This window comes from Nicotiana sylvestris, chromosome 7, assembly GCF_000393655.2.
Source record: "Nicotiana sylvestris chromosome 7, ASM39365v2, whole genome shotgun sequence".
Taxonomy (NCBI): Eukaryota; Viridiplantae; Streptophyta; class Magnoliopsida; order Solanales; family Solanaceae; genus Nicotiana; species Nicotiana sylvestris.
The window spans coordinates 127,415,131-127,430,446 of record NC_091063.1 but is presented as its reverse complement, the minus strand read 5'-3'; the positions used below and the strand labels follow the sequence as shown (position 1 = coordinate 127,430,446).

Below are 15,316 nucleotides of genomic sequence, written 5' to 3'. Positions count from 1 at the left end.
CTGCTGGTTCTTCCCTAGTTCCAAACTTGTCATCTCTATTAGTGGCAGTAGCATAGCAAAGACTGCCTAAAACTCCGAGATGTTGTAGTTTAAGTGATCGACCATAGAACATTTCAAAAGGTGATTTTCCTACCAATGATGTGGATGGTATTCTATTGATCAAATACACTGCATTCTGCACATAAAGACCCCAGAATTTCAGTGCAATACTTCCCTGAAACCTGATGGCCCTTGCAACCTCAAGAATCTGCTTGTGTTTCTTTTCTACCACTCTATTCTGCTGGGGTGTGTAGACATAGGAGCTTTGATGAACCACACCTGCATGCCTAAACATATCTGCACAATATGAATTAAAGAATTTTCTTTCATTGTCTGTCCTAAACACCTTAATTGCACTGTTAAATTGTTTCTTCACAAGAGTCATGAAGTCCTTTATTATAGTAGATACATCACTTTTAAGCTTGAGCAAAAACATCCAAACCATTCTACTATAGTTATCTACTAGAGTGGGAAAGAATCTATTCCCATCATAGGTAGGGGTTCTATAGGGTCCCCATACATCAACATGTATCAAATGAAAAGTTTTAGAAGCTCTACTAGTACTTTGTGAAAAAGGAAACCTTGTCTATTTTGCCAAGGGGCAAATAGCACAGACATTATGACTATGTAACCTATTACACTTTATTATATGCATTTGCTGTAGAACCTTATGTGGAATGTGCCCAAGTCTTCTATGCCATAAATCTTCTTCATTGTTCACACATAGTGCTACTGAGGCTTGAATCCTATCTCTATCACTGTGAGACCAATAATATAGATCTTCATTCCTTCTACCAGTCCCCTTCACCTTTCCAGTGTGAAGGTCCTGCATGAGGCAAAAATCAGGAAAGAATAGTATGCAACAATTTAGCTCCCTAGTCAGTTTTGATACTGACAGTAAATTGTATTTAAAGCCTAGTATGCAAAGCACATTGGATATAATCCCTTGATCTAATTCTGAGCTTCCTACACAAGAAATGGCCAAGCTATCTCCATTTGGCAAATGAACCTTTCTTCTTATACTTTTAGAATTTTCTTTAGGCTTAGAGATCATTTCACTATTGGACACTATCTGGTCTGTTGTACCTGTATCTACTATCCATTTATCACCCTTCGCTTTACTATCAGCCGAATGACTTACACTAACTGCATTTGCAAGCATTGGACGGTCATTTATACCTACTGCATTAGCTGCATTAACTGTTGATTCATGTATGTTGTCCTTTTGCAGTATCTTCAGAATTTGATCATATTGTTCTGCAGTGAATGGCATTAAAATCTGCATGCTTATCCTTTCATCTTTCTCTGCACCTTCAAAACATCTTGGTGATCCTGTGTAACCTGCATTGATACAGTCAGTATTTGGACCTAAGGGTTGTGTAGCTCCATAGCAAGTGTGAGCATTTCCTGAGTTATTTCCCATTCCTTGATGTTGTCCATGACTCCCTAGTTGTGCAGAATTACTAAAATGTATTGAGTTAGCCACTGGCTTTCTTCTGCCCTTAAAATCTGGTGGATATCCAACTAATTGGTAGAAATTTTCTTTGCTATGTCCTTTCATTTTATAGAAATCACACACTACATTGAAATTCTTTCTAGGTTTCTGCATCTGAGATCCTTTAGCACTCCAAAGTGCAGTAATGTCATTTCTCTCCATTAGTGAGTTAAGACCTACAGATCGTGCCCTGATGATCCTTTTTGAGTCTCATCCTCGATGACCATGGCATATGCTTGATTTAGACTAGGCTTTGTAGATTTCATAAGAATTTGGCGTCTTGCCTGACTATACGAGTCATTTAAACCTCCCAAAAACTGAAGCAACCTTTGTTGACTTAAGAGCTCAGCATAGTCTTTCCCAGAGTTAGGAGACGGCACAATTGCATCAAATTCCCCCCATAGTTCCTTCAATTTCGTAAAGAATGTAGATACAGAGTCGGTACCTTGGGATATTATTGCAATTTTCCTATGCAGCTGATAGATCCTCATGCGATTCACCTTGTCAAATCTCTCACAAAGATCCTCCCACACAGATCGAGCATTTGATGCATACACTATCCCACTGAGTAGATCTGGCGATACAGTATTCATAATCCATGAAAGGACTATGGCATTACAACTCTCTCAATCCTCATGCAATGGTTCAGGAAACGTAGCTGTAGTGTGCTTACCATCAACAAACCCTAGCTTCCGTTTAGCTTGAAGTGCAATCTTCATCGATCTCCGCCATAGGCCATAATTCTCAGATCCTTTGAGCTGGATCGGAATTAACACTGAACCTGGAGTACCAGATGGATGCACGAACAAAGGATGTGTGTGATCAATCTTATTTTTCCCCATTTATGAATCGAAGAGAAAATCAGAATTTTAAGATTTTGTTTATCTTCCGACTGAGCTTCAACTTCTGCTATTGAGCGAAGAAGAGGCGTGTCTAGATCTTCTCCATTAGCTCTGATACCATGCGAAGACTGCCATTGCCATACTTGAGCTAAGTCCATTCGTAGAGAGAAGAGAGATTTTGAGAGGAAGAATAAGATACTTTTGTATTGAATTAAAGAAGAAAGCTACTGTACAATGTATTAATACTGTTTTAACCGCCTAAACTAACCAACCCACTATTTACTTAAATATCCTTTACATCATAACTACTTAACTACTTCAACTAAATCTATATCTGTAATATCAACAAACCTGTAAAAAAAATATTTATATTTAATGTACGACTAGAAAAGGAAAAACTAATAAATTATTGTGCCATCAAATAATATAAATCTAATCATGCTCACTATGTAAACTGGAATGTGCCTTAACCGGGGATATAGACTAATTATTTATATTTGGTTAATCTATTAGTTAGACACATTTAATATTTGTGCTCAGAAAAGTATTTTTATTAATTTAACTTATTACTTATGAACTCTTTCAGAGGACCTTCTTTATTCAAAAACTTTTTTACTATTAATGGAAGATAGTTTTAAAGTAATCAAAAAGTTACAAAAAAAAAAAAGGGTTACTAGAATCGGATAATAGCATTTCAGAATGCTTAGGTGAGACTGTTCTTCCAAAATATATTTGCAATTATATTAGTGCAGTACAATCCAGTTGATGTTATAAAGTTGCGGGAACATATTATAAAGACATATTAGAATAGTTTAGAAGGATACATGACAGTTCTAATAATTAACTAGAATGAGTGATGAAAAGCATTAATTATTCTTAAAAGAGTACGAGCAAGAATGTAATAAAATATGATACATCTAAACTTGATCAGGAACTAGATTATACTGTTTCGATCATAATATAAACAAGTAATTGAGAAAGTTCATAGAAGTACATGTGGAAAATACAATACCCAATCGAAGCTAAATCCTGATCAAGAGCAACTTTTCAAGACTATATTTTTAAAAACTTGACTCTGGCAGAGTAGTACTATTTTTTGTAGATAAACTCGAAGGAACTGAAAAATATTTCTATATCTTGCTTTACTTGCAAAGTCAAGAGGCATGATAACATTAGCAATATCAATAAATGTTGTAGAAGCAATGGTTTTACCAATAGTGTATGAGTCGCTCAAGAGTTTTACACACCTCTTTAAGTAACTGTGACGACCATCATAAATATATAAGAGCAATGATAATAAATGGACAAAAAAAGCAAAATTGACAATCTTTAATGAAGCATTTATGGCTAATTGTTAAACAATTAAAACATTTGTCATAAGTTTTTGAGATATAATGGACGTCCACGAGCCTTTTGGCCAAAAAACAGAATTTCTTAAGGTGATTATGTCAAGTACTACAAATAGTTTCAAAATCTATAAAAATATAATTTATAAACACCAACTTGGTAAAAATCATATTTATAGCATCAAATGAATGGCTAACAAAAAATATGCCACTAAGAACAAATTCAATATTTAATGAGTTAATCAGCTTGCTTTAAACGAAAATGAGCATACAATTAAAAATGATTTGGTCATTCTTGAAATCAATTTATTTTCAAGGCCAAGATGGAAATAGTAGTGTTGAACATTGCTTAATGAGAGATACATTTTCATTATTAAATGAATGTAAGCATGCAAAATAGATGACTTAACGAAAAGAATTGAAGCTTCCTGTTAAGGTCGAAGATAATTGACTCTTATTGTAGGAGCTATATGTGGTCTAGGACTAATATGATTACCAAAAAAAAAACATTAGTAGCTTGGGATAAAATCTTCACTCCTAAGTAGCGGTGTCAATGTTCGGACGGATATTTTGTAAATTTTATACCATATCAATTTTTCGATTATTCTATTATATATAACTAAAATTAGATTTTTCGAAACCGTCCCAATCATATCGGTTTCTCGTCGGTATCGATTTCGGTTAATTTTCGGTATTTTTTTATATGTCATTTAAAAGTCACTAGTAGAAATAGAATAGAATAACATACGTACTTTTATAGGACTTAGCAAAACTCTCTAGACATTTTTATATTTTAAAGGGTGATGAATTAAGAAAATGTGAAAGATGGCTAGTGTATAGATCCATCAACTACTCTACAACGACATAAAAGAAATTAAACAAATAAATATAATGAAAATATAAATCACTCGAGTAGAAAGATATTAACCACGAAAGAAAACATAATCAATACAATATAGTTTGTTACTCATAATCGCTACAAATACCTTATGTCTTGCTAGTGAATATGCTGGAAATAATTTAGTTTCAATGGGAGTAGCATAATAGGTTTGGGAATAATGATTTTAATTTTATTATTTTTTTGCCTGTAATTGTTTTCATAATTCTAAGACACAAGAAAAATTTAATATTTTATTATTTTTGAACTTAATATATAAATATATTTTTCACATATAAATTTATTCGGTACGGTTCTGTATTTTCCGGTTTATTTTCATAAAATAAAAAACCTAACCTAATTATCGGTACAGTTAGAGATTTATATAAAAACCTACGGTTTTATAAAAAGAAACCTAAAAATCGGGTCGGTACGGTACGGTTCGATCGGTTTAATCGGTTTTTAAATATCCATTGACACCCCTACTCCTAAGTCGAGGGGTAGTTTGAATCTGATTAATTTATAACTTTGGAATAAAGCTACTATTGCCAAAACCTGCTGGGAATTAGCTCACAAAAAAGATAAACTATGAATCAGATGGATCCAAACTTATCACATCAAAGACAAACAACTGAACGAGATCATTATGCCTCAACAAGCACCATGGATGGTTAGAAAAATTATAGGAGCTAGAAGTACACTTGAACAAGTTCAATGTTCACCTTCGTAGAGCCGAGTATGATCATGAACATTTACCTGCAACTATTACCTGACTGTCCAAGAGTCCTATAGAAGTGCTTGGTATTCAAAAATGATGCTCGACCTAAGGCCAAGTTTACCATGTGGCTACATTTTCAAGGTAAGTTATTGACAACTGGCAGGTTGATAAAATGGGGACTACCTGCTAATCCAACCTATGTCCTATGTCAAGCCCATGATGAATCCAAAGACCACATGTTTTAAAATTGTATGTTTGTAATGACACCGGCAAGAATGGTATCGAAAAAGAAAAATAGAAGAAATAATTAATTTTTTCATGTAGTTAATATCTCATGATTATATATATTTACTGAGAAAGCGTAAATTTTAAAATTATTTATATACAATTCAAATAACTTAAATATTTGACATGATTAGTGTTCGCGCATCCGTGCGAGTACTAATACTAGTGGCTATAAAAAGACCATCTGTCTGTTGCAACATGGGAACAATACTTCACATGGGTTATCAAGTGTTCCAAGGGAAAATCTCAAGATGCTCAAGTATTTAGGATGATATTTGCAGAATGTGTCCATACAATTTAGATGGAAAGGAATCAAAGAATCTAAGAGCAAAGGAGTAGGAACTAGAAAATTATTGCAAAGGAGATAACTTACACTATTCGAGTTGGGCCTGGGATAAGAACTGTACTTCAGCATTTTATGTTTTAAAATTTTTGGTTGTTAGTAGGTGTTTTAGAGTTTATTTTGTTTTGTTTGGATAGCTAGCTGAGTTTTAGCTATGCTATGGCTTTGTAAAGATATACTTGGTGATTAATAGGAATTTTTTTATTTTTTTAAAAAAATAGATGACTGAAAGAGCTATCTTAGCTAATAAAATGAATATGTCGATCAACTAAAGTAGATGTTAATTGCGAAGTTTCCCGGTGAAAGAAAAATATGTTTTAGATTTGACTTGGTAAAAGATAATACCAATTACAACTATTGTAACGACAAGATCGGTCGTTTTGAGCTCTAGCGTGTTGTTCAGCAGTTTGAGGTTATGACCAGCTTCACTTCAGGTATTATGACTTGTACGCGTGGTTGGAATTGAATTCCGGAAAAGTTTGAGGTTGATTTGGAAAGAGAATTCCCATTTCGAAAGCTTTAAGTTGGAAGAATTGACTAAGATTGAATTTTTGAGTAAACAACCTCGCAATCGGGATTAGAAGATTCCAACAGGTTCGTATGGTGATTTCGAACATAGGTATATGTCCGGATAAAGTTTTAAAAGACCCGGGAACGTTTCGGCACCTATTGTGGAAGTTGGCATTTTTGAAAGAATTTCATAAGTTTGGGTTGAAGTGCATTTCAGTGTTATCAATGTCCGTTTGGGATTACGAGTCTGGGGATAGCTCCGTATGGTGATTTTGGTATTGGGAACGCGATCGGAAGTGAATTCGGAGTTCTGTGGGTCATTTTGGAGTCATTTGGCTAAAGATATAAATTTGAAGGTTTTTGAGGAGTTTGACCGGAAGTGGACTTTTTGATATCGGGGTCGGATTTCAATTCCGGAAGTTTGAGTAGGTCCGTAATGTCGAATGTGACTTGTGTGCAAAAGTTGAGGTCAATTGGAGATGATTTGATATGTTTAAACATCGAATATAGATGTTTTAAGTTCTAAAGTTCATAAAGCTCAAATTGGGGTGTGATTCATGATTTCGGCGTTGTTTGATATGATTTGAGGCCTCGAGCAGGTCTGCATTATGGTTTGGAACCAGTTGGTATGATTGGTCGGGGTCCCGAGGTCCTCGAGTGGATTCCGAACGGTTAGTGGATTGAATTGGAGTTGGGAGGAAGAGCTGAAGCCTGCTATCCTCTGGTGTAATCGCACCTGCGATGTCTTGGACGCAGGTGCAGAGCTGCAGAAGCGGCCAAAAGGGCGCAGATCCGGTTAAGAAGGGAGAAAGTTGGGACCGCAGATGCAGTCGTTTGCCGCAAAAGCAGAACCTCACCTACAGAAGGAGAAGCGCAGAAGCGGAAGGAGGTGGCCCGATAAAGGACCGCAAATACGGTAGTAAGGCCGCACCTGCGGAACAGCAGAAGCGGTCAAGTGCCCGTAGGTGCGGAAAGGCTGGAGGCAGTGAGTTGTTTTAAAATCGGGATTTGGCCATATTCTTTCATCTTTCTCTTGTTTGGACGATTTTGTAGAGCTTCAAATGGGGATTTTTCATCATCAATGACAAGGTAAGCTAACCCCACCTATCTTGAGTTAAATATATTTATTATGTATGAATTTTAGCATGAAAATTAGTAGAAATTTGGGAGTTTGAGAAAAACCGAGAAAATTGGTGTTCTTGGATTTTGACCACGATTTTTGGTATGTAATTGAGAATAAAATATATATTTGAGTTCGTGAGGTTATGTGTAAAGTTTATCTTCGAAAATTTTTGGAATTCGGGCACGTGGGCTCGAGGGCGGTTTTGTCAACTTTTCGAGCGTGTCACGACCCTAAACCTGGACACGGTCGTGATGACACCTCTCGTGAAGACAAGGCCAGCCAACTATTCACAATTCGATGTTAAACAGTTAAATAGCAAGAAAACAGTCTAAAACATGACATAATAATACTAAGTAGCAGGTAATATCAATAAAATGCGGAAGTACAACCCGACACAGCCCTAACCGGGGTGTCAAAAGTCACGAGCATCTAAAAACGCGGAATACTCAAATGTAACTACAGAGTTTGATACTGAACTAAGGACATAAAGGAAAAGAGATAGGGAGGAGCTCCAGGCTGTGAACGCCAATAGCTACCTAAAGACTCATCGGATCCGCCTGAAGCTTGAAGTGATCAGCACTCGGGAGCGGGGCAAGCTACACCTGAATCAGCACACAGGGTGCAAAGAGTAAAGTGAGTACTCCAACTCAGTGAGTAACAAATGTAAATAACGACTGAAAGTAAAAAAACATGTAAGGCACAAGGCATTCTATATTGAAGCAGTAAAACCATTTAAAAGCAGTAAACCAATGAAAAGTTAAGTAGAATTCTTTTTCAACAAGTAAACAGGTACTTGACAGGCAGTCAAGGTAAAGTAAACAAATAGAAGTTCGCCCCTCGGGCACAGTATTAACAAATTCGCCCCTCGGGCAACATCTTAGAACAATACCAGCCCCTCGGGCTCAATCTCACATCACAATGGGTACCTACGCTCACTGGGGGTGTGCAGACTCTTGGAGACGGCCCAAGCGCAATAACAAGCCATCTCGTGGCATCAAAACTAGGCTCTTGGCCTCATATCAATCAAGCCACCTCGTGGTGTACATATCTCAGGCCCTCGGCCTCATAATTAGTATCAAATGTTTCCTCACAACATAGGCCCCCGGCCTTACTCAGTCAAAAATCCTTACAAGCCCCTCGGGCAATAGTAAAACAGTGTTTCTCAGCCCAAACATCATTTAAAATATCACTTATGTCTTAAAACTGAGTAAACATGGCTGAGTATGAAAACAGTGGAAAATAACATGACTGAGTTCAAGTATAAAGTCAAAAAACAGTGAGGAAATATCAATAAAAAGCCCCGAAGGGTTCAAATAGTCGGCACTAGGCCCAAATATTGCATTCAGCCTAAATAATGATGATAGCAAATAGTTTTCAATCAAATACGCGGTAAAATCATTAATCGCGACCGACCAAGTCACAATCCTCAATAGTGCACGACCCCACGCTCGTCATCAAGCGTGTGCCTCACTCAATATAGCACTAGATGTGCAAATCCGGGGTTTCAAACCCTCAGAACATCATTTACAATCATTACTCACCTCGAACCGGTCAAATCCCTAGCTCGTGATGCCTTTGTCCCTCGAATCGTCCTCCACGCATGTCGAATTTATCCAAAATCAGAACGAGGACATCAAAATATTCTAAGGGAACGAAGCCCAAGTGAAAATAATCAATAAACAGCACAAATCCCGAAATTACCAAAACCCGACCCCCGGGCCCACGTTCTCGAAATTCAATACTTTTTACATCAATAAGTTCCTTATCTCTCCACGAGTTCATACATATCAAAAGTTCTCAAATCCGACCCTCAATGGTACTTCAAATCCCCAATTAAAGGTCTAAGTTTCCAAGCCCTAGTTTCCCCAATTTTCACCCTAAATTTTCATAATTTCTAGCTCTAATCCATGAAATAATAGCATAGGAATAAGAGGTCCAAATTTCTTACCTCAATGAAGTTCCCTTGAAATCCCTCTTTCAAATCGCTCAAAAAGCTCCCAAGTCGAGATAAAAATGGTGAAATAGCTCAAAATCGTGAATTAAATAACTTATATGTTCTGCCCGGACATTTCCGCATCTGCGGTACTGCATTTGCGGTTCTACGTCCTCTTCTGCGGGATCACTTAAGTTCCCAACCATCTGCATCTGCGGTTCCTCGCCCGCATCTGCGACATCGCAGATGCTGTTCTCCTAGCCTCTTCTGTGGTCCCGATCAAACATACCACTGGCCCCACACATCCCAAATGACCTAATGAAACTACTGCAACTCCCGGAATTCCATTCCGACCCCTATATCAAAATCTCGCCTACCAACCGGAAATCGCCAAAACATCAACTTCGCCAATTCAAGCCTAAATCTACCCCGAACCTCCAAAACTCATTCCGATCGCACTCCTAAGTCACAAATCACCTCCCGAAGCAAACCGAACCATCAGAACTCTCATCCGATAACGCATAAGTCAACATCCGATTGACTTTTCCAACTTAAACTCACTCTAAAGAGACTAAGTTTCTCAGACCTTACCAAATCCTTTCCGAACTCGATCCGACCAACCCGATACCACAGAACACGGATAACAAGGCATAAAGAAGCAGAAATGGGCGAAACGGAGCGGTAACTCATGAGACGACTGACCGGGTCGTCATAGAGTGAAGTTGAGAATTTATATAAATTGAATTGTTATGAGTATTAAGGTATATTTTCATTGGTTTGCCCGTTATTTAGCTAGTTTTGGAGCATTGGGCATCAACTTGAGTCTTCAGAGGAGCTTGGAGGCCCGTTTTGGAATTTTGGAGCGAGGTGAGTCTCCTTTCTAACCTTGTAAGAAGGAATTGTCCCCACAGGTTAATTAATTGGATATGTGCTCCTATTTTTGGGGGCTACGTACGCACAAGGTGACGAGAGTCTGTGCGTAGCTACTATTATGCATAAGTCTGCGTAGTCCAGGACCCAAAAGCATGCTCTACTTGTAATATTTGGAATCTTGTTGTCGATTTTAAATGCTTAAATCATATTTGTGAGCACGCAATTTTTGCCCTATATGAATTACTCCCATAAATTCAAAACAAAATAATTTCTTTCAGTGTTTGCAATTTTGTTGATTTTCGTGACATTTTCTGTTAATTGCTTGCATTTTGTTTGTACATTTTAATTAATGAAAAATACAAAATATTCTGTATTTGCATTTGGATTTAATTTTTGAATTTTTGAATTAATTAGTAATTTAGTGTTTTATAAGATATAAAAATCACAAAAATAGCTCATTTTGCATTTTTAACTGTTTAATTTTGAATTTTATATTTTTTTGAACTTAGGATTTAATTAATTATTGTAAATACTAGGTGATTGATTAATCTAATTGGGTAGGATAATTTAGTCAAAAATTTAATTTAGGTTTTATTTTTAATTTGAAAAAAAAGAAAGGATTTGAAATTGGAAAAGAAAAGAAGGGAAATAAGAAGAAATTGAATTTTTTGGGCTTTCCACTCAAATTTCTTCCAACACCAAACAATTACACCTAATAACCGGTCAAATTACCCCACACCCGGCCTAGATCCGGCTCCAACCCGGTCCAAACCCCCCCAGTACCATACGACGTCGTTTCGAGTTAGTAGGTTTAAAATGATCTGAGCCTTTAATCTTGGCTCATCCAACGGTGGAGATGGCTTCTTGTACACTGATTAAATATGTCCAAAAGTTTCGAGATTAATTCAGAACAACCCCCCCTTTCCTTTGTGTTCATCACCCCTGTCTCTCATCTCCTTAGAACCCTAGCCCGCTGCCCAGTATTCCACCACCTCAGCCCCACGACGACGCCATAGACCACTCCAATCCTCACCAAACTAATACCACAACACATACACAACCTCCCCATCCCAAATATCCAACCCTTTACCCTCAAATCAACCCCAAACTCTTCGAATTTGGAGGCCGAGTCTGACCCTTAGAAGATTCAAAGTCATATTTTAGTCAAGTCTGGTAACATGCAAAATCATGGAGTGCAATTCTATCAAACTTTGAGGTTTGGAATCAATGAAACTTATGTCGTTCAGTTGTTCTTGACAAAGAACAAAGGATCGGCATAAGTTCGGTTGAGTCTGTTGTCCCCGTCCAGTTTCGATGGTTCGATTTGGTAAGTTCCTACGCTCTCATTGCATTTTTCGTTCTCTCACATTTTCATTATCCTCTTACACCCCCCCCCCTTTTCTTTAATTTGGTTAAAATTCGTTTAGAATTTCTGAGTTCAAGTTGTGTTCTGTCCTATGTTTTGTTTTCCTTTTCTTCTCTCTCTCCCTCTTCTTTGGTAAGTTCTGGGTTCCTTCTCTTGGGAATTCTGGGTCAGTTCTTAATGGGATCCCTGTCTGTTTCTAATTGGTTTTTGAAAAATCAAAAGCCTAAGTAGGATCTTATTTGGGTCTGCAGACCCATACCAATTTGGTTGGGCCAATTTGGCCCACATTTGGACCCGTTCTAGTTTTTGAAAAGTAATTAACCAGGGTTTGAGGGGTATTCCGGGAAATCTGCATAGGGAATCTTGCTGTAACAGAAATAGGAAGCTTCTTAGAAGTTGACCTTGGGACCTATTTGACTTCTGAAAAATTAAGCTAGGGACACTTAAGGAAAAAACAAAATTAGAAAAGGGGCAAAGTGCAAGCTGAGGCTGCCCTACTTTCGTGCCTATAAAGGCATCATTTCTTGCCTTTCAAGGCAGACCCAAGAGATTAGAGAGCTGAAATTCAAAAAAAGGAAAAACGGCTGAAAATTAGAGTAAACTTACTGTTTCATCGAAATTCGCTCTGTAATTCCTTCAGTTTTAAATCCTGAAAAGAATTTCTGATTGATATAGTCTTAAAATGGACTGAGATTGGGTGTTTGAGGTTTAATTTTGATGTTGTTTTGGGTATTGTTCGAGTGGGATTGTCTTCTATTTATTTTCAAGTTCATCTTGGTTGAGCTGGTATTGCTGGTATTGGCCTGCTACTGTTCTGTTGCTGATTCTCCATTTTTCTGCTTTTCTTTTCGAATTCCATGTACAAGTTCTAAACCCTTCATGATGTAAGGCTTGATTCAAGGATGAAATGGAAGCACCATCATGCTTTAGTTCTTTGTTTCTTTGCGTGATGTTTATATTCCCTCACTTATTCATAGTATAGTCCTAGTTAAATTCCATTTAAGTAATTGAATTCTCATGCTGTAATTAGTTGTGAACTGTAAAGACTATAATATATTTGGATCTTGCTGTTTATTTAGCTTTAGTGTTATAGGTCAATTTTGCAATCCTTGTTATCTGTATGTAGAAGTTATTGGGAAATTGTTAGGTTCCATTACTGTCAGCATATGTAAGCTTGACATTCATATAGCAATTTGGTCGAACTTTAATAATTGAGCTATGTTATTCACAAAGTATGGAAATCATCAGTGGTTTGATTTATAAGGGTACTGTTTCGGGTCAAGTGTCTTCAAGGTTGCTTCATGTTTAAACGTTAGTTTAGGTTTAAATGTTTGAAATATTATGTGAGCATGAAAGTGATTAATGTGTGTTTGGTACAAGTATTAACCCTGTGATGAATGGATGCTTCAGTAGTCAGCTGCCATAGCTTCAGTTTTTGTGGTCATTCGATTCGAGTTTGGAAATCTGCAAATTTTTAAAGTTCAGTCGTTCATGCGGTTTTCTTTAGTTTGAAAACTTTCCTCCTGCGGCTGTTTGGACTCGATCCTCTGATCTCTTCCTCATTCGACTTGGGCATGCTTTTGTTCGAATTGGGCATGTCTCAAGCCCAATATTAATTCCGGCCTGGCATGCTAAGGCCTGACCGTCTTCAGCTATTGAGGGGTCTCTATCTTGTACGCACCTTATATGGACTGGGCTTCTTTGGCCTTATGAATTTAAATAGTAACTGGTGCACTAATTATTAAATATAGTAGGCTTTGGAATTTTCTAAAAATAGATATTAGGATTTCAATAAGGTGTTTTAGATTGCTATTAGGTCTTTCTTTTCTTTAATCAAGTTCAAATAAATTGAGGCGTACCTTTTAGCGAATTTACCATGGCCCTCGCAAAGCTGCAAATACGTAGTTGCTTTAGGCGCGTATTTTAATAATATTACCTTCCTAAACTCGGGTGTGCATTTTATGTGACCCAACTCCAAATCTTAACAACGTTAAATAAAACGTGTCTCGGACTGCGGGTGCATTTCATGTGGCGTGGTCCAAAGACGTATTTTAGATGACGTTGAAATCTTCTTTAAAATAATTAAAAGCGGTTTTAAAGTTAAAATACACATAGGTTTAAAAATGTCTTAAAATTAGATAATTAAGCCGAATATAACAGTTGAGCGACCGTGCTAGAACCACGGAACTCGGGAATGCCTAACACCTTCTCCCAGGTTAACAGAATTTCTTACTCGGATTTCTGGTTCGCGGACTGTTGAACATAGTCAACCGTTTCGATTGTATTTGAATTGGAAAAACTCCTTTACGCCCTTCCGGGGGTAGGAAAAAGGAGGTGTGACAGCTCTGGCGACTCTACTCGGGATCGAACCCAGAATCTCTGGTTCAGGGTTCAAGAATTCGAGCTTAGAATAATTGTTATAGTTGGCTTTATCCATTTTCTGAATTTGTTACATGATTTGGGCCTAATGTGCTAATTGATTGCTTTTACCCCTTTGATATTTCGTGAACTATATATAAACTGCTGCGAAATCCCTCTTTTCTCTGACTCTTCTAAATCATGAAGAAGTGTGCACTTCGTGGGACTTCTTTTCTGTTAGAGTCATATTCCAAAATTAGAACGAGGTTCGAACAAGTTGCAAAGCCAGTAAAGCTTCTGTATTCCCGGTACGCTACCCCCCTCGGCTCGAGCTGTCCGCTCGGGTAAGCCAGGCCTAGAACAAGTAAACCCAGGTTTTTAAACCTAGTATAACAATACCTCATGCCGGATCCCTAGTAGGAACGTTTGTTTGCATCATGTGCATTTTGACTTTGGAGACTCAACACAGGGGTTGGGTCTGTCTAGGACAGGTGCACCCAAAATAAAAAAGACTATCCTGATGCATCTTACTTGCTACTTGTGCATTTAATTGCTTCGGACATGCATGTTGACCGACTTTTTAATAAAAGTGAGAGAATTTGGGAAAAGAAAATAGCAGTGTGAGCTAATTACCCCCGGTGAAAACCAATGTCCCTAAAAGTATACTGAAACTCTGTCAAAATTTTGAAAAAGGAGGGGAATTTTGTGAATTTTAAAGAAAAATAGGAAAAAAAAGAAGTTGGGTTCATTTTCTAAAAAAAATAAATAAATTCCCGAACTACGCCAATTTGATTCTCACAGGGTGTGAGATACGTAGGCAACCCCCATCGGGTCCAACTTCCTTTTTGCAAAAATAACACAAAAGAGCAAAAAATTTACTTTAATTTGAAAATAATTAGGGTGATGTCATTCTTGTCAGAAATAGCCAAATGTCCCGAAAAGGGCGCCAGAAGGCTGTTTTGGCAAGAACAACCATTTTTAATCACTTTTAAAGGTTTTGGCTGGCTAGCCGGCATAGCCTTAAAATCTTCGTTTTCGAAGTACTGAAAGGCCGTATTGGCAAAGCCGGATATTTGTGTGAAAATTTTGGAAAAAAAAAGATTGTCATTTTTCTTGACTCAAAACGAATCGTAGTTTCCTTTTAATTAAAATCACCTAAATAAATGTGTAGGATGAGCACAATTCAAAATGAACCTTTCTCACTCCGT

The 15,316-nt window shown here is 37.3% G+C and overlaps 1 protein-coding gene across 1 annotated transcript; it reads right to left on the bottom strand.

Annotated features, from left to right (window-relative positions):
- Positions 1–1,710: 1,710 nt before the first annotated feature.
- On the bottom strand, positions 1,711–2,376 carry LOC138873747 (uncharacterized). The gene is made up of 2 exons (XM_070152224.1): positions 2,208–2,376; positions 1,711–2,108 (listed from the first exon to the last, which is right to left on the bottom strand). The coding sequence occupies exons 1-2, from the start codon at positions 2,374–2,376 to the stop codon at positions 1,711–1,713; spliced, it is 567 nt and encodes a 188-aa protein (XP_070008325.1).
- Positions 2,377–15,316: the final 12,940 nt, after the last annotated feature.

Coding starts and splice junctions, on each gene's coding strand:
- LOC138873747 (XM_070152224.1), bottom strand. CDS start 2,376: ATGGGGAAAAATAAGATTGATCACACACATCCTTTGTTCGTGCATCCA. Junction 2,109..2,207: donor GAAGCTAGGGTTTGTTGATG/GTAAGCACACTA, acceptor CTGTATCGCCAG/ATCTACTCAGTGGGATAGTG.